General features: G+C 42.2%; 1 protein-coding gene across 5 annotated transcripts in view; it reads left to right on the top strand.

Moving 5' to 3' along the window:
- The window catches only part of GREB1L (GREB1 like retinoic acid receptor coactivator), a 180903-nt gene that overhangs the window by 98637 nt on the left and 59467 nt on the right, over window positions 1-22799 (top strand). For 3 of the 5 annotated variants that reach the window (XM_073550862.1, XM_073550860.1, XM_073550861.1), the window contains 11 exons: window positions 4785-4944; window positions 5668-5871; window positions 7234-7410; window positions 7962-8138; window positions 9510-9620; window positions 9995-10129; window positions 10210-10338; window positions 10439-10558; window positions 10842-10964; window positions 11141-11326; window positions 11740-12066. In XM_073550862.1, coding sequence (XP_073406963.1) covers window positions 4788-4944; window positions 5668-5871; window positions 7234-7410; window positions 7962-8138; window positions 9510-9620; window positions 9995-10129; window positions 10210-10338; window positions 10439-10558; window positions 10842-10964; window positions 11141-11326; window positions 11740-12066 — 1846 coding nt within the window. In that variant the 5' untranslated portion in view covers window positions 4785-4787. Of the gene's footprint in view, window positions 1-2970; window positions 3244-4784; window positions 4945-5667; window positions 5872-7233; window positions 7411-7961; window positions 8139-9509; window positions 9621-9994; window positions 10130-10209; window positions 10339-10438; window positions 10559-10841; window positions 10965-11140; window positions 11327-11739; window positions 12067-22799 lie in introns of all 5 variants that reach the window. The other 2 variants (XM_073550859.1, XM_073550858.1) reach the window with 2 other exon arrangements.

The following is a 22799-nucleotide window of genomic DNA, read 5'->3' as shown; positions in this document are numbered from 1 at the left end:
ACATTTCAACAGTGAACCCATCTTGTCCAGGAGCCTTTCCAGGGGCCATAGCCATCATAGCATTTTTAACTTCCTCTATAAAGTCAGCGTCCAAAAAAGCCCGCTGGGTAGTATCCAGTGTGGGAAATTCTATATCTGATAGATAATTCGGGCATTGTGGAGTATCAAGACCACTCGTTGAATTATATGATTTTCCATAATACTCATACTTTGTTGTCATATCTTCAGTTGAGGTCACTATTGAAATATCTTATGTCCAGATCTGGAGTATAGTGTTAGATGTGTTTATGTTGACGCACTAGGAAAGCCAAAAATTTACCTGCCTGATTCCCTAATTCAAAAGAAGATTGCCAAGTAAAAAATAATTTACACTTAGACTTGGTGTCCATGTATTGAGTATAAAGCCTATGGGAAGTCAGCCATACAACTCTATTCTCGGTACTATTCTCAATAGTCTGGCTAGATAGATATGCTGCTTCAGAGTCTTTAAGTCGTTGTTCCATCTCGTCATCTTTCCTCGAGGTTGCCTTTTTAATACAAAAAAATCGTAGAGGACAAACATCCTCTCAAGTACGCCTTAAGGGTATCCCAAAACAGGTTAATATCTTGGGGTTCAGAGTGAGACGAGATGAAGCAATCTAATTGGTCTATAGTTCTGTCATTAGAGCTTATCAACTTGAGCCAGAATGGAATTAGTTTCCAAAAAATACTATGTTTTGATTGGCCAAAATTAAGTTTAAGTATAATCGGACTATGATCTGAAATCCCTTTATTACCATGTTCTGTGTCAGCTACCCACATCACTAAATTACTGGAACCAAATATATAGTCTATACAGGATAGAGTACGTTTAGTAAATGATTAACAAGTGTATTCCTTTACCCCAGGGTGGCGCATCCTCCACAGATCTAGCCAACCACTATCCTCCATAAACAATGCCAATGAAGAGGGAGATGAGGGTAAAGAGGAGGTCCCTCCAGATATCTCGCCATCCAGTCTAACACTATCAAGACAGTTATCCATAACTAGATTAAAGTCCCCCATACATATGTGTGCATCAGGATAATTTAGAGCAAAGCTCATTGCCATCTGAAGAATTGACATATTGGCTGGGGGGGATTGTATATACATTATAACGCATGTTTTGGAGTTGATCAGCGCATATACAAAAACAAAGCTGCCTTCCAGGTCTCTTTGAGCCTCCCATCTTACATCTCTATGTATCAACAAGGAAACACCCCCCCCCCCCCACCCCCCCTTGAATAGCTAGTATGAAATGTGTGAATACACCACTGTACCCATGGCTTCTGTACATATCGGGCTGAATCCCTGGTGAGGTGCGTCTCGACCAGAGCTAGGATGTGAGGGCAAGGACGCTTAATCCTGGAGAAAAAAAAAAACCTTAGTTCTCTTGCGAGGAGTCCAAAGACCCCTTCACATTCCAGGTCATACAGTCAATTTCAGAATCCATGTCACCTTATCTAGGTATGAAATGCCACATCACGCGAGTGGAGTGTACAGGTTACAGAGAGATTTTTGGCAGTATCTATATAAACTACAACAAACAAAACTAACAAGAAAAAGAGAACAAGAAGCTCAAAAATAAAGGAGCAGAGTCCTGCGCTCCTATCGTAGATCAAACATGGGGATACCATCACTGGAAACAGTGTCCAGTATGGTTAAGTCAGACGCCAGTGCGAGGAGCTCCAATTCTACAGTCCTTTTGGATAAATCTTAATTAGCTGCAAACATATCAGGACTGTTTGTCACGAGATCCCATGTGAGAGCGTAACCACACAGCTGCCTCCGTCGGATCCGTAAAAAACATGGAAGAATCCTCATGGACAATGCAGAGATCAGCTGGATATGAGCTGCGTTTTAATGTCCATGAATTGTGCCCTTTGCTTCTGGAGTTGCATAGACAAATCAGGGAAAACCGAAATCATGGCATTGTTAAACTTAATAGGGCTTTTTTGCCCTGCCAGATGTAATATAGCATCTCTGTCTTTGCAATTGAGGAGGCGCTCCAGGAATTGTCTAGGTGGACTGCCCGGTGGAATGGCTTTGTGGGGACCCAATGAGCCCTTTCCACGGAAAACGTGAAGGAGAATTCATCTCCCAGATTATCCTTAAGTTGCTTCCAGGCATTTATAGAGCCAGCCACTCTTAACTTGGTTTCCATGGGTGGAAGATTATCTTCTAAATGGGATACTCTCAATTCCACTTTTGTAATGCACCCCGTCATGGTTTGCATATCCTGTCGGAGACTGCCCACCTCAGAATGCACATCCTCTATCTTTTCGGTCAGAGATGCTCTAGTTAAAGATATGGCTTGCATTAACTGTTCGGATGCTTGCTTAAGAGTGAGATCGTCTTTGTCCCCACCTACCTCACTATCAGAAGCACGGTTTTTACGCTGATCTATAGCTTTAGCATGTGATGAATTATGCCTGAGAGATCGCGCACTGTCAGATGGATCAGTTCGTGAAAATTCCTTCAGTTTGTCAGCCATCCCCGACCATTTTGAACAATTCCTATTTAACAGTGATTTAAAATGGCAAGCTGAATAAACGTGTGCCCACAAAGTACCCTTTTTCCTCCGACTCCAGCAGCAGTAGTGTTTAATCTAAAATATATGTTGACTCCTTTAGGCTTGGTAGTAGAGGAGTGCAGTGAGCTCAGAGTAGGATAGTAAGATGAAGTGCTGAGCTTGTGATTAGCCTGAGGCCATCACCCAGGTCCTGTGATGCAGGGTATATTGCAGTGCCCACGGGGGGGGGGCGCAGTCTGGGTGTACAGACCCCTGAAATGGCGGGAACCGCGGGCCAGCTATAATCACCAGGTGAGCATGGGGTTCATTTCCAAGAGCTCACACCGCGCTTCCCCTGCAAGTACCTCTAAGGATCGCTGTGTCCGTCCCTTGGTCCCTTCAGGAGCAGGATCCGTCAGATGGTGTTTGTCTCCTTGCAGGAGAAGATGGCCGCCGTCAACTGCAGGCCTCGCTCCCCCGCCGGAACAGCCGCGGGGCCTTCCCCACCGAAGCCGGGTATCGCACCTCCTGGGGAGCCAGAAGCCGTCAGGAGCCCAGGAGACCGTGCCACCAGCAAGTACAGCGCTCTCAGCGGGTTCTGTGCGCAGGATAATTGCCCGGATAATGGGAGCTCTCCCGAGATGTGTCCGCACGGCTCTGCTACATCGGCCCGCCCCCAGGCTTTGACTTTATTTGAAAAGTGCCAGTTTGTGGTGTGTGGTTTTTTTTTTAGTATGCAATGTGTTTTACTAGTAGTACGGTAATTATAATATTTGTCTGGAGAAGCTAAATTCATTTGTGAATCTGATGAGAATTTTTTTTTTCTTTAGTAATTGGTGTTTGAAAATGAATGAGGTATACTCTTGCACCATAGGGTCATTCCATGGTAACTTACATTACAACACAGTTACTTACGTTACAATAAGTTTACTTCTCATATGACGTAATGGTATTGTAACGTAAGTCACCATCAGATTTGTAATGTAAGATGTAAGTTACTACATTGTGTTGTAATGCAAGTAATAACATTGTATTTTGTATTTAATTTGTATTCTTGAAAAATCAAACTGTTGAAATTTATTGAGAATAGTGTACTGTACACTATACATTCACTCATTTTTGTGCCTGCCTTCAAAGAACAGTCCGTAGCCATTATTAACTCAGTTTTTGGCTTGTGAATGTAACGTAAGTTACCATGGAATGACCCCATATACAAAAAGAAAAAAATTATGTAAGAACTCTAACATTGAATGGATCCTAAAATCTTAGGTTACACTAGTTGAACATTTTTATACGCCTGTACATTTTCTGTTATACATTATAGTGGTCTTGTACCACATAGGCGTGCGTATAATTCCTTTCTTTCAGGGAAAAAAAAGCTGTTTTATTACACTAGAATTGTGATGTTTAATTTGTGTTTTTTTTTTTTTTTTTTTTAAGATTTGTATTTTTTACTTAAATTTTACATACTGAAACTTGCATTGATACACTGACTTTAACAATGAAATGTGTAGTGGAAAGGGAATTGTCTTTGTAAGTGGCTTTCGGCTGGAGATGTTAGAAAATCATTAGAAGTCATGCAGTTTATGGAAATGCGGGAACAGCTGTGCAGCAAATAGATTGGGAGACTAAGCGTCCCATGTCCCCCGCGATGTTCTCTACCAGATCACACGTGCCACCCCCACACGTTCCAAATCTGTTTGTCCTGTTTAGCTCGAATTCATTGTCTTGCCTGGCGTTGCTCATTATTTTGACATGTCCCCTGGCTTTTTTTGCTGACCACCTGCCCTGCATTAAAGGGCACAAACTCCCCTCCTCCACCTACATTTGACAGATGGGACTCCATAAGGAAAGAAGGGAATTATTGTAAAGTGCTGACCATTACTAGGATAACCCATGCAAACACAATTATTAGAAATGCTATAAAGTTACTAATTTAGTTTTTGGTTTTTTTTCTCAATTACCGGTATCTTGTACTGAGGTTTTTTTTTTTTTTTTTTATGCATTATTTTAATTGTACGTTTATGTAAATTGTGCTGTTATATATAGCACAATTTACATAAAAATGCAATTCACATAATGAATAAAAGAAATTTCAATACAAGATACCGGTAATTGAGATAAAAAATCTAAATTAGTAACTTTATAGCATTTCTAACAATTGTGTTTGCATGGGTTATCCTAGTAGTGGTCAGCACACAAATATATTTTTCATAATACTTTAGTTGCCCAATTGGTTTTTCTTTTCTTACAGGACATGGGTAACTCTTACGCAGGGCAGCTAAAATCTGCCCGGTTTGAGGAAGCTCTTCATAATTCCATAGAAGCCTCTCTAAGATGTAACAGTGTGGTGCCGCGTCCAGTATTTTCCCAGCTCTATCTAAATTCTGAAAACTCCCCTTTCTCTTCAGATGGTAAGTGTTTAAAAAAAAAAAAAAAAAAAAAAAGCCCAAATCTACTCTCCTACCTGATCTGATACGGGGCACAGAGACGTTAATGCTTGCTGGGTGGTACGGTTGACAAGACATCTTTGATGTCCGCCCAGTATTGTGAATGAGTCAGATCCTTACTAGGACCTGAGCAATGTAAAAAATTAAGTAGGAGTTGCATCTGGCATGTCCCCAAATACTATTAACCTGCAGATATGGGGTTAATCTGCAGGTTAATGGCATTCTAAAGCTGGGCGACCGCCATACTGAGCCTGGCTACCGGGGAGGGGGGCTCTGTCATCCAGGCGCTGCTTCAGTCACTGCTCAGTATATTGGCGCACCCTGGCACATAGTGAGGAGATGGTGATCAGTGCCATGGCGTGCTTGTACACGCCACTCACTGTATATGGATTGGTGGTTGAAAGCCGGAGGCTGCTCGGAGGAATGCAATGAATTTCCTCCTGGAAGCCGGGCTTTCAGTATGCCAGCCGCACTGCTTTATAAACCTGCAGATTTACCCTATGTCTGCATGTTAACAGCGTTTGGGGACATTACAAGTTCCTGTAAATAGCGGATTGGCTTTAGTAAGTGGGTTAGCAGTTTTGTACAGCTGGATCACCCGTTTCCGTTGACTTCCTGAAAGTGATCTTCTAAGTAATATTTTAGCCATCTGCTTCTAGTTAAATTAAAACCAATGTTTTTGATAAGGTGTGGATGTAAAACCAAAAGTTGAAGAACTTGAGAAGGATTTTGCTCAGAGGTACACCCAGAATGGCAGCCTGGACTTCTCAAACAGTCAGTCTGTGTGTGAAATGGAGGAGGATGATGAGGAAGATGAATTGTCTGATTCAAGTAGTCCATCTTTACCTTATACACAGAAACCAGCTCCAGAAGGTTCTTGTACTGTAGATGGTAAGCGAGAAATGTTTCACAGTTTTATCTTCAGTTCTGAAAATCATAATTCTGTACGGTTTTCTGATACAAAGTTCCAAATCTCCTGCTTCAGATGCCCACCACAAGGAAGAGCTCTTTGCATGCTGTATGCAGTCGGTGCTACCAAAGGATGTTCCTTTAATGTACTGAATGAGCTCTGCTTCAGAAAACCCTGTGTGTTTTAGTCATATAATGTAGAATTAATGTAGGTTTACCACAATAGTGTTTTAAGTAAAATGTGTTTTAGTTTTAAATAAAGGAAACAAAAGACAATTATATAGGCTATGTACATTACCTACATAGAAGTATATTGTACTTAAGTAATGATATACTTAAAGGTAATCTGTTATAAAATTTTTGTATCATTTACTGTGCTGCTTGCTGTAGATTGTATAAAATTATGGTTTTCTCATCAAGAGACTGAAGACTAAAAGAAACCTGATGAGCTCTATATAACCCTGCCCGTACTGAATCGTAGACTTCTGCCTATGCACAGTGTACACAAAGTGGACTCCTGGCACTCCGGAACAGTTGTCTGCAGTGGTCTCTGCTTTCTTTATATTGCTCCCTACTACACAATGCCTTAGTGTACTTTAGTAGCAGATGTGCTGGGTATTGCAGCTTTGTTGAGCATACAAGATGACTGCAATGCCATGCACAGCCGCTACGAAGTATGGTGGTGTAAGGTATAGAGTAATGTAAGCAAAGAAGGGGACAAACGTTGCAGGAGAGCTGAAGACAACTGTTCAGAGGGGGTGACTAAAGTCTAACCCTCGCCCATCTGATAGTCCATTTAAACTGCAAGATTTCAAGAACGAGCATTTTGAGAATTATTATTTCACGATGCTCTTGCATTCCAAACAGGCTGGTTACCTGACGAGCAAGCAAAATATTTGCTGATTCAAATGAAGTTTGTGGCACAAACTATCATGGCTGTCGGCAGCTCATTGTCCTGTGTAAACAGAGCCTGTGCTGCCGAGAACATTGCCAGCCTATGAGCACATACAACAAAATATTACTGATAGTTAGTAGCACACCTTGATAGTCTTCCTTTGTGAGCTGGCTATTAAATGATCACCATTTGCAAACAAGTATCTAGTTGGTTCTTGTAAATGGGTTATCGTCAAGTTCTTAAATTAATATGGACAGCTCGAAAATCAGAGTGTTTGCAGTTGACTTGCTTTTTCAATCTGATTCTCCTGCAGTGAGGGCTTTTATCCTACCTAGTGTACAGCTGGTTTCATTGGAGGTTTGTTACTGTTGCCTACCCAGACCCTGGCCGGGAGTGCACAGTACGACTACGTATGTACAGGGGTTAAAGTTTCATTTTATCTACTACAGGATTCTGCCAAGCAGGGAAGGATATACGTTTGGTGTCCCTGAGTAATGAGCAAATTGAGGTTCCTCCTGGCTTTCTTTTGGTTGGAGTAAAGACTCAGAGTTCTCCTGAACATATTCTTGTCTGTGCAGTTGATAAAAGGTTTCTTCCTGATGATGATGGGAAAAATGCACTTTTAGGTACGTGACTTTTGGATGCTTTACTGCTGCACTACCGCTGCTTTTTCTCTTTAAATCCTACTGTGAAAAAGTCATTTTCAAAAGTGCTTAAAATGTTTGTTCCTGCTTATCTATATAGTTCCGCAGCTAAGGGTGCTTTCACATTGTGTTATTAGTTAAACGTTCCTGTGTTCATTCGGGGCTTGCGTCCAACTCCTACCCCTCTCGGAAAAACTGGATTTGGATGTATGTGCCAATGGGGCCATAGTCTATAATGGTGCTGACAGAGAGGCGGACATCCGGATGTAGTGGAGTGCTTCTGCATGTCTGCCTCCAGTAGGCGTATACAGCTGAAAGTGATGCACAACAGCGCACACGTTCATTCTATCCTCACCATTATATTTTATGTCCCAGTCGGCGCATACGTCAGAATCCAGCTTTGCTGGGGGTTATGATGCAATGGCCAACAGGACCCACACATGTGTAACTAAACACAATTTGAAAGCACCCGAATATATTGTAGCTTTATCTATACAAAGATAAATCCTATGTTCAATATTTTTTTCTTTAAGGTTTCTCTGGAAATTGCATTGGCTGCGGAGAGCGTGGTATTAGGTATTTCACAGAGTTTTCCAATCATATTAACCTGAAACTTACAACTCAGCCAAAGAAGCAGAAGCACTTAAGGTATTACATTGTGAAGAACGCCCAAGGAGCACTGTGCAGAGGACCACTTATCTGCTGGAAAGGTGAGTCACTTTACACGAACCTTATTTTTGGCATTTAGCTCATAGATTCTTTTTCAGTGCCTGCTGATTTTCGTTCTTAGCTCCTACAAATAATCTCTGGTTACAGAGGAAATGGATTTAAAGACAACCCTTGCCCTTTTTCCCTATTGGGGTCTGTAGACCTCATAGATTGGGTTCCCTGCTTTGGCTTCCCTCATACGACTGAGGGGCAGAGTTGCTCAATAACAGTGGCTCCTATTCCGGCAGACTCAGATCAACAAAGTATTATGTAGATGGTCATTCATGTAAATGGCTGCTAAGCAATGCTGAATTCTCTGTCACTGCAGGGTGAATGAGTGTCCCGATGAGGCCTCCACGGGTCTCGTATATACAGAGACAGCCCCTGCAATGAAATTCAATACAATCTCTGAATTAAGGCCCTGTCACACATAGCGATCTCGCTAGCGAGATCGCTGCTGTCACAATTTTTGTGACACAACAGTGATCTCACCAGCGAGACCGCTGTGTGTGACAGCGATCAGCGACCTCCCCCCCTGCTGGTATCGCTTATCGCTGCAGGAAAGGCCAGGACTTTTTTTTTTGGCCGCTGGTCTCCCGCTGGCCACCACGCATCGCTGTGTGTGACAGGCGGGAGACCAGCGATCTGCTGGTAATTAATGTACACATCGGATATCCAAGGGACGTGTGTCCCTTAGATACCCAATGTGTACGTTAGTTACCAGCTTCCTGCATCAGCGCGCTGGTTACTAACGTGCACAGCGTCGCTAGGCGTCGCTGTGTTGATCGCTGGTAAAGCTGTCTGTTTGGCAGCTCACCAGCGATCACATAGCGATTCCCCAGCAATCCTGACACATTGATATCGTTGTCAGGATCGCTGGTGAGTCGCTATGTGTGACTCCAGCCTAGCAAGCAATTTGCAGTAGATGCTATTCTGTTTGCAACAACCAATTTTATTAAAAATGTTAAAGAAAACATTGAACGTTTACAATTTTGGTTTCTGCCACACTACTATTGTAATCTGTCTAACAAGCAAACGAGCGTGTGCTGCAACATGAAAAATCACTGCTGAAATGTCAATTTTGTAATCAGTAGTAGTAGTTATCAAAGATTTATTAAAAAAAAAAAATCACAGCAACATTTGTTTAACCTGGGTCCACTTTAGTTGTGTAGTACATGTTTGGTTCTCTGTGCCATACATGCAAGTTGCCACTTCTGGTTATACCAATCAATTGCAGTTTGGATCCTAGCTTTATCACTAGCATTTGACATAAACCTGATGCCATTTTAGTATTTGATACATATGCCAACATATGTGGTGTATGCTATTTGTTTGTTTTTTTTTGTTTTTGTTTTTTTTTTTTTTTTTTTAAGAGCCTCGAAGTCGACCATTCACAAATCCAACTGCAAGGCCGGTCACTTCTGTCCAACTGACATCTGATAATGGAAGCCTCAATGGGTACAAGCCTGGATTCTTGCATACCGGTAATCCTTCATCCTAATTTCTTTCCCTTCCTTATGCTATTGCGTTTACAATGATCAGGTATATGAAACAACAAATATATCTGGATTATTTTTTTTATTAAAATTACGTTTTTTGGGATGGTCTAATAAGGAAACTTATTTGCATGTGCTTTTTGTTTGTTTTTTGATACACATGCTAAAGTAATGTAAAGGGTAGCTAAGCCTCCAACCTGATGCCTGCAACACGCACTCATTCTGTTGTTCTGCAACACGCACTCATTCTGTTGTTCTGCAACACGCACTCATTCTGTTGTTCTGCAACACGCACTCATTCTGTTGTTCTGCAACACGCACTCATTCTGTTGTTCTTTGATTTTTTTTATTTTTCATTTCAGAAATGCAAGCTTGGGCCTCAGTCAAAGCACATACTGCTATTAATTCAAGTACTCCTCAGGATCTGTCCCGAAATAAGGGTATTGTGAAGCCATTACCACTACCTATCCATGCAGCAGCAAAGGCCTTTGCTGCAGGTGAGTGCCCATTGATTTTGAAGCTGCCATTACATAAATTGTTGCTTTATGTTCACTGGTTATTGATTTATTCCTGCCAGCAAGCCAAGCACCAGATCTCACTAATGGCGCCATGAATGGAGTACGAGTGTCAATACTAAATCTGGCACCACCTCAGCCGCTCTCTCACTTAATTTCTCCAAGTCCTGGATGCATTGCCGGTGATGGCGGTATGGATATTTTTATTACATCAACCCTTTCCACTGGCCTCTCTGAATAAAATCTTGCTGTGTTCATTGATATCCAGTTAAGAATGTTCATCTTCACCAGCAGTGATGACTTTTTCTGGACCACCAAAGAAGAGGCACAGAGGATGGCCGTCTACCTCCTTCGCTCAAGCGCCAGCATTGTCTTTTCCTCCACCTCCTGTTCGTCCCATTACAAGACCAGGTCAGATAGAACTTTTTTTTTTTTTACATTAGTAAAAGGGAAGCTTATGAAGAGAAAAAATTACTCCAGTTTTTATTTGGGAATCATGTTCTCTTTATAGTCTGACACATTAATTATCAACCAGAAAAGGATAATGGATGATTAACAACTTAAAACCCCTATACTCCACTAAAATGAGACCTTTATTTCTGGAGCTGTAGTGCAGAGATAAATGGTGGTAGCAGTAGACCTGCGAATAGATATACTGAGACCTGATTTTTTTTTTTTTTTGTCCACTTCCTAGCCGCTGTGCCACAACCTAATTTAGCTGGCATTTTCCAACCACAACCAATTTCAGCTGAAGAAACTGTCATTGTGCCTGACAATCTGCTGAATATCTCAGGTGTGCGGCCCGTGATATTGATAGGTGAGTCTCCAAGAAAGACATTTGAGCCAGTCAAGTGTTCTGGGGAATTATGTGAATGTAAAATAAATATTGCTACTAATACCAATATTAATGCCAATAATATTTTTGTATTACTAATACAATCTATTACTATACATGTATAATCCTAATTTGCATTTTTTATACACACATTACAGGTTATGGCAAATTTCCGTATTTCTATGGAAATGTTAACGATATTGTAATAAGTCCACTGTTGGTGAATTGCTACAAGTTACAAGAATTGGAGAAAAAGGAGCTGGATCAGAGAGGAATGTCCAGCAGTCAGTTTCTCAGTGTGGAAAATCTAATTCTTCTCACTATCCAGTACCTTGTGCGACTTGGTGAGATTTAGTCTTTATCTGCTTCCTTTCTGTAATGCAAGAATGATTTATTTATAAGATTTCCACGTTCACGAGTTTAGACATTTTCCAAACTGTCAAAGCAAGGAACACCTTGTAACGGTAAAATCAGAATGTCCCAATAGTGCCCAGAATATAATTTATATAATGGGTTACTACTTATCAGCAATAAAAGTAAGAAAAAAATAACAATGCCTTTTTGAAAAAAAACTTTTCTGAGGACAAGGTCTTCATTGTTTTGGAACCTTGAAGATCAGAGAATTTTATTGTGACGTCCCACATCTGAACACTCTTGTGCTGTTTGTCGTCTTCTACCAAGGCGATTTGAGTGTTGACTTTCTTTTAGCTTTGTATATATGTCTTTTATCTGCATTGTTTACATTCTTGTCTCTTAGGCCCCGATCAGATACCAATTCGTGAAGTTTTTGAACAGATTGTACTAAAGGCATTGGAGGAATTTAACTATAAAGATCGCTCCACACAGATGAACTCTCCTGGAATGTCTGTGTCCCAAGCTCAGCTTCCATGGCTCGCCCGCTTGTCAGCTAGCGTTTCTCAAGATTTGGTTCATGTCCTTGTCACACAGCACTCACTGGCAGAGGGCATTTCGGAGACCCTTCGATCCCTGAGTGATCTGAAACGCCAGCAGAAGCTTCCGGACTATGTAGTATCAATCTGTTGCTCAAAGCTGCGAGGAAATGAATTTTGCATGATTGCTCTTGGTAAGTAGTTGCCACATATTAAGTTCTTTTGGCCCACCTAGGTACCATCATAGCAAGGTTATATTAAACTCTTGAAGTAACACGAATAATTTAATTTTTTTTACTCCTATACATCAATGTTAAATTGTTTTTTGACAAACTTTTGAACTTGTCTACTTCTGCCACTACCTGTACTACTCGGTTAGAATTGTTATTGGGGGAGGTTCAAAGGAGAACCTGTTTGGCAGAATTTCTTCTTGCACGTCAGAGGATTTCCATCCAGACCTCAAAAAAAAAAACCTATGCCTGTGATTTATGTAGCCTGGCCCATTGCATCTCAGGTCACGAGTGCCACTGGCCAGTTTGCCAATTGCAATGCCATCCTTAAGCGTGTAATACGGCCGACTGCGCCCTTACAGTGATTGTGGGTTAGTTCTCCCTGTTCGAACAACAAGCTTTTCCAAACCGCTTTGGTTCTTAGCGTAGCCTCAAGCCCTATAGCCAAAATTAGACCAACCTTGGATCCCAGTGTTAATCCTTTGATCGGCATGATCCTTAACCGCAGCATGATTAGAGGACTTCCCCCTTCGGTCAGGTCTGTGGTTTTCAGATGATCCGATTGCAGGACCACTCGCTATTCAGCTTTTAAAGCGTTGCCTTAACAGCAGCCTGCATCTTGGTATCTGAATAATGTTGTAGCATATAGGTGTATGTTATTACATTATTAGTTTAAAATAAAAAATGTAACATTAGATTAAGAAAACTAATAGTGATGAACAATAGTGCTCGCATAAGGTGTTATCCGAGCATGCTCAGGTGTTAGGCTGTGTGCACACGATGCAGAATTCCTGCGGATTCGCAGCAGATTTTACCACGCAAAAACGCTGAGGATCCGCAGTGTGATTTACAGTATAATGTAAATCAATGTAAAAAAAAAAAAAACGCTGTGCAGACTCTGCGGACTTTTCCACGCGGTTTTCTTGCGGTACAAAATCCGCAGCATGTCACTTCTTTTGTGCGGTTTTCCACCTCCCCAGTCTCCAAACCTGCAGGGGGGAAACGGCAGTGGAAAACCGCACGAAAACCGCATTAAAAATAGAAGAAATCCGCAGGAAAAATGCAGATCATTTGACCTGCGGATTTCTATTCTGCACGGAAAAATCCGCGGGGCAAAAAAGTACGTGTGCACTCAGCCTTAAACGATTCACTTTGACGCGCTGAAATAATATGTTCAAGTCCTCGGAGTTGTATGTAATAGAAAATAGGGATTATCTATAAACAAGCACACCTGCAAAATTCAAGCATATAATCTTAAGTATAAAAACAATTAATAAAGAGCAAAATATCCCCACAGATACCGGAGACTGTCAATAAAATGCTATATGAATTAAGTGGGAAACAGTGGTGACTCTATAGTCTCCAATAATGTAATATTCAAATGGTATATATGATGTACCAATAAATGTGAGTCGTCTATCACATACTGAGAAACAACAATATATTGTATAGATCAAATTAATGCACTTCATACTGTAGCCGATATGGTGAAAAGGCCTATGTGCCAAAAAAGACTGTACTAGCTCAATATAACAATAACTCAATGATCCAATGTGTTGAGCAGCACCAGAGAACATAGGAGTTCCAATGAACTAGTAGTATAGGAAAAGCACATAATAATGCCACAAAGTCCTATGTATAGAATACCTCTAACTAAACAGTCCAATTATATCAGCATACTAAAGCGTGAATTCATGCATATCGGGCAATACCTAATTCAGTGTTGAGGTGTCAAGCTTGCGGTGCACGCACTCACGATTCCTCTGTATCGCTGGTGCGAGCCAGCAGTCACGTGACCACACAAGAGATTTGCATACTTGCAGTCACATGCCAACTAGACTCATTCAGTTTGCCTCAATTCTTCAATTAAAGATGCCGGATGAGACGTATCTGCAAATCTCTTGTGTGGTCATGTGACTGCTCGCACAAGCAATACCAGTCAGTTGTGACTGCAGTTGTGTACTGCAGACTTTGTTCTCAAGCCTCGACAACCCTTTTTTATTTATTTTTTTTATTATTTTTTTATAACAAAAATTTAAAACAGGTATTATGTGTACAAAGATCAGTTCTGCTTTGCAGCACTAATAGTCTCGTTGTACAAAATCGTGGCATGAGTCCTATCGTATAGTTACCTATTCATATTTTTTTCGTTTTATTAGAACATATAAAAACAAGTACCCTCCTCCTCATTAGCTTACCAGAGAAACCTATACCTGTTCTAATTCCTACACATGCAGGTTCATTGAGACAGTGCTAACTACTCTTCGGACAGGATAAATATACGGTATCCCCCAATAAAAATTACCAATGAGCTATTTATTGGACTAGGTATAGCGCTCAGACCTCATTCCAGGCAATAATAACTGGGCAGAGGCGTAGCTAGGGTTTCGATTCGGGGGGGCGACACTTCTGAGTGGGCACCTAACTAGGTAACTTTGATTACAACTCGGTGACACACCCTAATAGTGGATGTTGGAGATGACTGCGCTGTTACTGAAAATAATCCCTATATAAAGACCAACATGGATATTACCGCAATATGATCAGTGGTAAATACCAGTCCCTACAAAACATATGTGATTACTGCACAGGTATAGTTGGTGTCTTACCGCTGACGTTCTTTCTGATGGAATCGGTCACTTTTCACGTCTTTTCCATCTGGCCCAGACCGACATGATAACTCCAGCCAGGACTCTGCTACAGAGAATACAACGACACGTTTCACTTCTCATATTCCAAACCCATCACCATGTATCCCCAACCTGTACAAACCCATCATCCTGCTGATACCCCAATGCTGAGCCGCTGCTGCCGTATGTGTCCCTATTACTGCACCTGATACCCCAATACTGTGCCTCTGCTGCCGTATGTGTCCTTATTACTGCACCTGATACCCCAATACTGAGCCGCTGCTGCCGTATGTGTCCCCATTACTGCACCTGATACCCCAATACTGAGCCGCTGCTGCCGTATGTGTCCCCATTACTGCACCTGATACCCCAATACTGAGCCGCTGCTGCTGTGTGTCCCTATTACTGCATCTGATACCCCAATACTGAGCCTCTGCTTCCGTATGTGTCCTTATTACTGCAGCTGATACCCCAATACTTACCCGCTGCTGCCTTGTGTCCTATTACTGCACCTGATACCCCAATGCTGAGCCGCTGCAGCCGTATGTGTCCCCATTACAGCACCTGATACCCCAATACTGAGCTGCTGCTGTGTCCCTATTACTGCATCTGATACCCCAATACTGAGCCTCTGCTTCCGTATGTGTCCTTATTACTGCAGCTGATACCCCAATACTTACCCGCTGCTGCCTTGTGTCCTATTACTGCACCTGATACCCCAATGCTGAGCCGCTGCAGCCGTATGTGTCCCCATTACTGCACCTGATACCCCAATACTGAGCCGCTGCTGCTGTATGTGTCCCTATTACTGCACCTGATACCCCCTATACACACACGGCTCTGCTCCACACCCCCTATACACACACGGCTCTGCTCCGTACACGCTGTACACATGCCGCTCCGCTCCATACACCTTGTACACACTTGGCTCCGCTCCTTACACAAACAGCTCTGCTCACCCCGTACACACACCTCTCCGCTCCTCTATTCACCTCATACATGCATATCTCTGCTCCGTACACCTTCTACACATACGGCTCCGCTCTGTACACCTCATACACACAGCTCTGCTATATCCACCCTGTAAACCAATCCTGACCTCACACAGAAACTTACTTCACCTCATCCAGCACCATGACATCCAGCACCATGACAACCAGCACAGCAGAGCCCTGTGCTGAAGCCCCTGATCATGTGACCCCCTGACTCCGCCCCTCCTGTGACCTCATCACAGGTCCTGTGCGCACAGAAAAGCTCAGGACGACGTTGCTGGCTGTGAGGTGGGGGGCCCACTGCTGGCATCGGGGCCCACAACCGCCTTCTCATGGGCCCATAGTGGCTGGGCGGCAGAGTAGGGAGATCGATTCTCCCTGCTCTGCCGCAGAATGTAACTGTATGGGCGCACTGTGCACGCCGATACAGTTACAGTAGCGTAGCTCAGTGGGCCCCTCAGAGCTCGGGGACCGGGGCGATCGCCCCCTCTGCCCCCCCGGTAGCTACGCTACTGTAACTGGGGCATCCTGTCTTTCAATAAAATGTCAGGTGTCAAACCTGGGACATCCATCCAGGGTCCCCAGATGTCTTTGAATTTCTTAATTGCATTTCTCTTTCTGTATTCTCCCTTTTCTAGCCAGATAATGCTGTTCAGCTAATGTCTTAATTCTCCTAGTGACGACACTGTACGTCCAACCGGTGTAATGCGATAAGTTTGCGCACTTGATATAGAACCCGTGATATGCGAGTAACCTGTGATTCAGAATCCACCATCCCTCCCAAATACACCAGTACACAGGTTTTAGGATCTGCTTGGATTCACACACCAATCAATCAATGGTAAAATATTCTAATATGGGCCTGACCGAGTATACTCCCATAACATATGCATTACATGTGCATCCATTTAGTCACACCTAATGCAATCTGCTTTTCAGCGAGCCCTTATTTTGCACAGGAAACTCGGTGTTCTGTATACCCTATGAGTAATGTAAATTTGTAATGGCCTTTTTAATTCACATGGGGATAACCTGGGAATAAGTTTCCAGCAAGTCTTCCCATTGCTCTTTAGAGATCAGACCCACATATCTTTCCCATGTAGGTTTAACTAATAAAGAATGTTAAAGCTGTTGCTAAACTTTGGAAATAATAATAATAATCTTTATTTATATAGCGCCAACATATTCCGCAGCGCTTTACAGTTGAACAGTTTCAAACACAACAGTCATAAGCAACAACGTTAACAATACAATAATTAAAGCGAAATAAGACGACCCTGCTTGTGGAGCTTACAATCTACAATGAGGTGGGGGAGATACAAAGCATAGGTTTGTATTTACAATGACGGTCCAGCCATCTTCAGGGGGTGGGGGTTAGATGGAGATAGTGAATGGGCTACACACACACAAACATAACATGACTTTGATTACTGAATGTGATAGGCCGCTCTGAACAAATGTGTTTTGAGCGAGCGCCTAAAACTATGCAAATTGTGGATGGTCCTAATATCTTGGGGTAGAGCATTCCAGAGGATTGGCGCAGCACGGGAGAAGTCTTGGAGTCGGGAGTGGGAGGTACGGATTAGGGCAGAGGTTAGTCGAAAGTCATTTGCAGAGCGCAGCGGTCGGTTAGGCCGATAGACAGAAATGAGGGAGGAGATGTAAGGGGGTGCCGCACTGTGGAGAGCTTTGTGGGTGAGAACAAGTACTTTGAATTGTACCCTGTAATGAATTGGCAGCCAGTGTAACGACTGGCGAAGAGCGGACGCGTCTGAGTAACGATTAGCCAGATGACAACCCTGGCTGCTGCATTAAGGATACTGGAGAGGGGAGAGTCGAGTGAGAGGGAGGCCAATTAATAGAGCATTACAGTAGTCCAGGCGGGAGTGGATCAGGGCGACAGTGAGAGTTTTTCTTGTTTCCATGGTGAGAAAAGGGCGGATTCTAGAGATGTTCTTTAGGTGTAAGCGGCATGAGCGGGCAAGAGATTGTATATGGGAGGTGAAGGAGAGATCGGAGTCGAACATAACACCCAGACAGCGCGCCTGCTGTCGGGGTGTTATTATGGTGCCACCCACAGAGAGGGAAATGTCAGATTTAGGGAGGTTAGTAGATGGTGGGAGCAGAAGAAGTTCAGTTTTGGAGAGGTTGAGTTTCAGATAGAGAGCAGACATGATGTTGGAGACTGCAGACAGACAGTCAGTGGCGTTCTGTAGTACAGTGGAGGTAAGGTCAGGGGATGATGTGTACAGTTGTGTGTCATCAGCATAAAGATGGTACTGAAAGCCAAATCTGCTGATGGTCTGTCCAATTGGGGCCGTATAGAGAGAGAAGAGAAGGGGGCCAAGGACTGAGCCCTGAGGTACCCCAACAGTGAGAGGAAGAGGAGATGAAGTGGAGCCAGAAAACAGAACACTGAAGGAGCGGTCGGAAAGATAGGAGGAGAACCAGGAAAGAGCAGTGTCCTTAATGCCTAGTGACTGGAGCCTAGAGAGTAGGAGAGGATGGTCAACAGTGTCGAAAGCTGCAGAAAGGTCGAGAAGAATGAGCAGAGAGTGGTCACCATTACGTTTTGCTGTCAGAAGGTCATTGGTCACTTTGAGTGCAGTTTCTGTCAAATGTAGGGGGCGGAAACCGGACTGTGAAGGGTCTAGGAGGGAGTGAGTGGAGAGGTAACTGGTAAGGCGGGAGTATATCAGGCGCTCCAAGAGTTTAGAGATGAAGGGGAGATTGGAGACTGGTCTGTAGTTGTTTGTGCAGGATGGGTCGAGGGTGGGTTTCTTTAGTAATGGAGTAATGATAGTGTTTGAAGGAGGAGGGGAAAATGCCAGAGGAGAGGGAGAGATTAAAGATTGTAGTTAGGTGAGTTGTGACGACTGGGGAGAGAGACTGGAGGAGATGTGCGGGAATGGGGTCGGTTGTGCATGTAGTCGGACGAGAAGAGGAGAGGAGCCTGGAGACTTCTTCTGTGATGGGATCGAATGTGGAGAGTGAGCCAGGGGAAATGCAGGGAGGGATGGGAGTCACTGAATTTGGTGATTGGGAGCGGATTTCCTGACGGATATTGTCTATTTTCTCTATAAAGTGGGAGGCAAGGTCATCAGCGCAAATGTCTGTGATAGGGGCTTGTGCTTTTGGCCTGAGGAGGGAGTGAAAGGTGTCAAAAAGTTTCTTGGGGTTGTTGGATAGTGAGCAGATCAGGGTGGTGAAGTAGGTCTGTTTGGCGAGGTGAAGGGCAGAGTTATATGTCCTTAACAAAAATTTGAAGTGTATGAAGTCTTCTGGTGTGCGTGTTTTCCTCCATAAGCGTTCAGCACACCTAGAGCATCGCTAGGAAATAAACCCCTAGTAGTTTTGGCTAAAGCTAGTAAATCTAGGATGTAGTCCTTTTGTATAACTGGATTGGGTACAGCGAATTGACCCTGAAACACATGCCTTAAATGTAGATGTTGGAAAAGGAGATTATGCGGTAAACTTAAACTACTGTTGAAATTTGTCCAAAATTTTGAACCACCAGTTTTCCTACGAATGGTCTGTTTGTACTCCCCTCTCTTCTGAACCCCCCCAACCAGACAATTTAACAAATGGCATATTGGGGTAAATATGGAATAATCCGTAATTCCCAGTAATTGTTTCCCCCCGCCAGATCTTGTATGTTAGTGCTAAGGTTGGCTTATTCGGTTAACCTGCAAACTCAGGGTTCTCTTCCAGTGCATATAAGGGTGAGGTCCATTTTTGTCTTGTAAAACAAGACGTCCTGTTTTGCCCATGATCTTTCCCTTCCCAACCATGAAACTGTTGCATCTGAGATGCTAGGAGACAAATACACGGGTCCTCTATTGCCAATCCCACTTCTTATTTATGATTCTGAAGTGTTAAGTTGATTCTTGTTTGACTAGTGTGCCATATTAGTTCACTGAAGATGGTCTGTATTCTGTGAAAAATGGGTGGTGGAATCCAGCACTTAGAATTATGCAACAGGTAGAGCAATTAAGGCTTTAAATTCATTTTAATGATGTTCCCACTACCTATTACTGACAGGCAATCTACACTATGTATTTTATTTGGAATCTAAAGCTCCCTAAATGGGGGTTTACAATAAGTGTAATAGTCTTTTAGTTTTAAATTGATCACCACTGTATCGGGGTCAATAACGTTTTTTTCCAAAGAGGGGAGGGGGTCTGGTGACAATGATTTCTTCTCAGTTAAGTTTGAGGCCTGACCATTGACTGAATTTTGCACACTGTCATATTTGGTCCAAAAGATGAGCCTACATCTCCCACATAAAGAAACATATCGTCTGCATTCAGACTCACCTTTTCAATATTATTGCAGTTAAAGCCTACAAATTCTGTTCAGTCCCTCAATTGATATGCCAGGGGTTCTATCTCGAATTCGAATAGAAGAGGTGACAGCGGACAAATCTGTCAAGTACTCCTCCCCAACACAAAGGGAGATGACAACCGACCATTCACCCTCCACCTATCAGTCAGGGATCTATAAAGCATTTTAACCTAATGTATAAATTTTATGGCCAAAACGCAATCATCTAATACATCCACAAATTGTTCCACTTGATGCTGTCAACTGTTTGTGCAGCTTCAAGCGACATTATCTCTCTCTGCCCAGTATAGAGCACCTCACGGTCTATGGACTTTGAACCCATGGAGCCTGGTGTAGGCGGGATTAGCTTCCTCTGCTCTGCTTCTAAATATTAAACACTGGGTCAAAATAGCTGCACCCGTTAATCTAAGTGATACATGGTTGGATTCAGTTTCTCTTTACCTACAGTAGGCTGCTCTCATGTGAGGTAGCAAAAGCCTGCTGACTGATTCCCTTTAAATTATTGACTGTAGACTTAAGAGGCATAAACAGTGATTGAGCTTCATGGATTGCTTCAGTTATCATTTTATTCAGTTAGCCAATACTTTCACCAACAATTTGACATCAAACAGGAGCAAGGATATTTGTCGGTAAGAATATGAATGTTCATTCAAAGAGATGGGCAAATTCACCACTACTTCAGCCTCCTCCCCCCTGCTGTTCTATTCCCATGTACTATACACTTGTATTGCTCCTGGGTCACTATGACCCGGTTTATTAAATCTTGATTTTAGATACTCTAACGCAATTATTTTTATACCTTTTGCTTACTAGACTGTATGGGAACATGTTTGGAAATAAAAAAAAGAAAAAGAAATTTGAAATCTTTATTATTTTTTTATTTTTTTTTTTTTTATTCAGAAAAAACTTAGTAATAAGCAAAACGAAAAATGGCATACTACACATATGTGGTAAAAAAAAACAAACCAAAACAAGCAAATCAAACTTTTTGTGAAAAAAATTAAAAATTAAAGATAATAAACACTTCAATTTGAACATCTTTACATGGTAATATTACTTTATGTATTCTTGCACGAAGAACAAAAAACATGGGCTTTGCATAAGAATTTTTTGCGTCCCGAACATGTATTACTTTTTTTATTATCACAAGAATAAGGGCAATAGCTGCACCTTTTTCTTTTTATTCTTGAAGCACCGCTGGTGGAGGCCATGGTATCACTTTCCTGAGCATGTTGCTGGATGCTCTGTACAAGGCCTGCTGCTCCTTCCATTCTGGGTGTTACCTTTCTTTACTCATTATATGGCCTAACCCAGTGATTTTCTAAGTTCTTCTATAAAGAGTCTTCGTTTATGGAGTTTGGTTGATTTCCCTCCACAACACAAAAGCATTGTATGCCGACAAATCCAGAATGTTGTAAAACAGAATCATAGGCCACCGATTTGTTTTTCTTTTGCAGGTATGTGTACTAATGAGCTGATCTAATGTGTCTACACCACCTTGGGTTGCATTATAGTCCAAGATCATGTTAGGTTTTTTTATCTTCCCGGGTACGGGTACTTACTGCATTATCATGGTGGTTCGTACTCATTAGTATTACTTGTTTATTTTTTTTTTGGAACATACGCAACAATTGTTGTATTTGCAGTAAAGTAGAACATGGAACTATGTACATTTCTTTTACTCAAGATACCTTGCGGTAGTTCAGGCTTGTTTTTTCGGATTGTACCCAACATGGTCAGTTGTCAAAGTAAAAAAAAAAATTATCACGTGACACATTTTGTCCTTTGAGTACATAGGTCAAATCAAGGACAACTCTCATCCCCTGATTTTTTTTTTTCTACTCTTTGTCCTGGTGTTTTTCTTGGAAAAAAAAAAAATCATTTGGAGGCCTTTAGAGCTCTACTTTACAAAATAAGGCCCTCCTACACAGCACGTTCTGCGCAGAATATACACGTGTAGTGCACACCTAGTGATCTCTCTGGATGCACTCTACATTTTAGTATAGACTGCGCACCAAAAATAATGTAAAGCCATTTTTATGGTGCGCAGATCTCAATGCATACACCCGGCAGAGCGCGTGTACGACCCCATTGAAATAATTTAGGAAATAAATAAATTGATATACAATAGTAGATGCAATAAATAGACCCAACTGAGGTTATAAAACTCCTTTATTTCACTGAAAATATGGCCTCACAGCTGTAAAAAAAAATGTCGGGTCACTATGACCCGAACACGACAAGTGTACAAATCGGCGTGTAGCAAAAAAGTAAACACACAAAAAAAATACTCATAGATAGGTCCCCCCAAATGAGGAAAAGTCAAGTAACCTCAAATTTTAGAAAGTTATAGAAAAATATCTACAGGGCCACACAAATTCTCTACGGGTCACTATGACTCGAACAGAACAGCAGGGATTGGGAATTAAAATCTCCTTGTATTCTTTATACAAATCCCCTGGAAGGCCATCTGATCCTGGTGCCTTTTTCATTGTGAAGGATGCTCCTCCAACTCATCTATTGTCAGAGGCTTTTCTAGAAACTGCAAATAGTTTAGGGCTCTTTATACTATCTAAAAATAAAATGTCTTCCCATAAGCCATGGATTTATATGTATACATATCCTTATAGTAAGAGCAGAACGTAAACAACTGAGGAATCCGTAATTTTCTCTTTCTGGCAAAACCAGTTGTTTAATGTTGAACCTTCTTGTGCCTTAACTAATGATTCCA

The sequence above is a fragment of the Dendrobates tinctorius genome, unplaced genomic scaffold, assembly GCF_039654945.1.
Source record: "Dendrobates tinctorius isolate UK_male_01 unplaced genomic scaffold, ASM3965494v1 ptg000171l, whole genome shotgun sequence".
NCBI lineage: Eukaryota > Metazoa > Chordata > Amphibia > Anura > Dendrobatidae > Dendrobates > Dendrobates tinctorius.
This window is presented reverse-complemented; position numbering and strand designations above follow the sequence as displayed.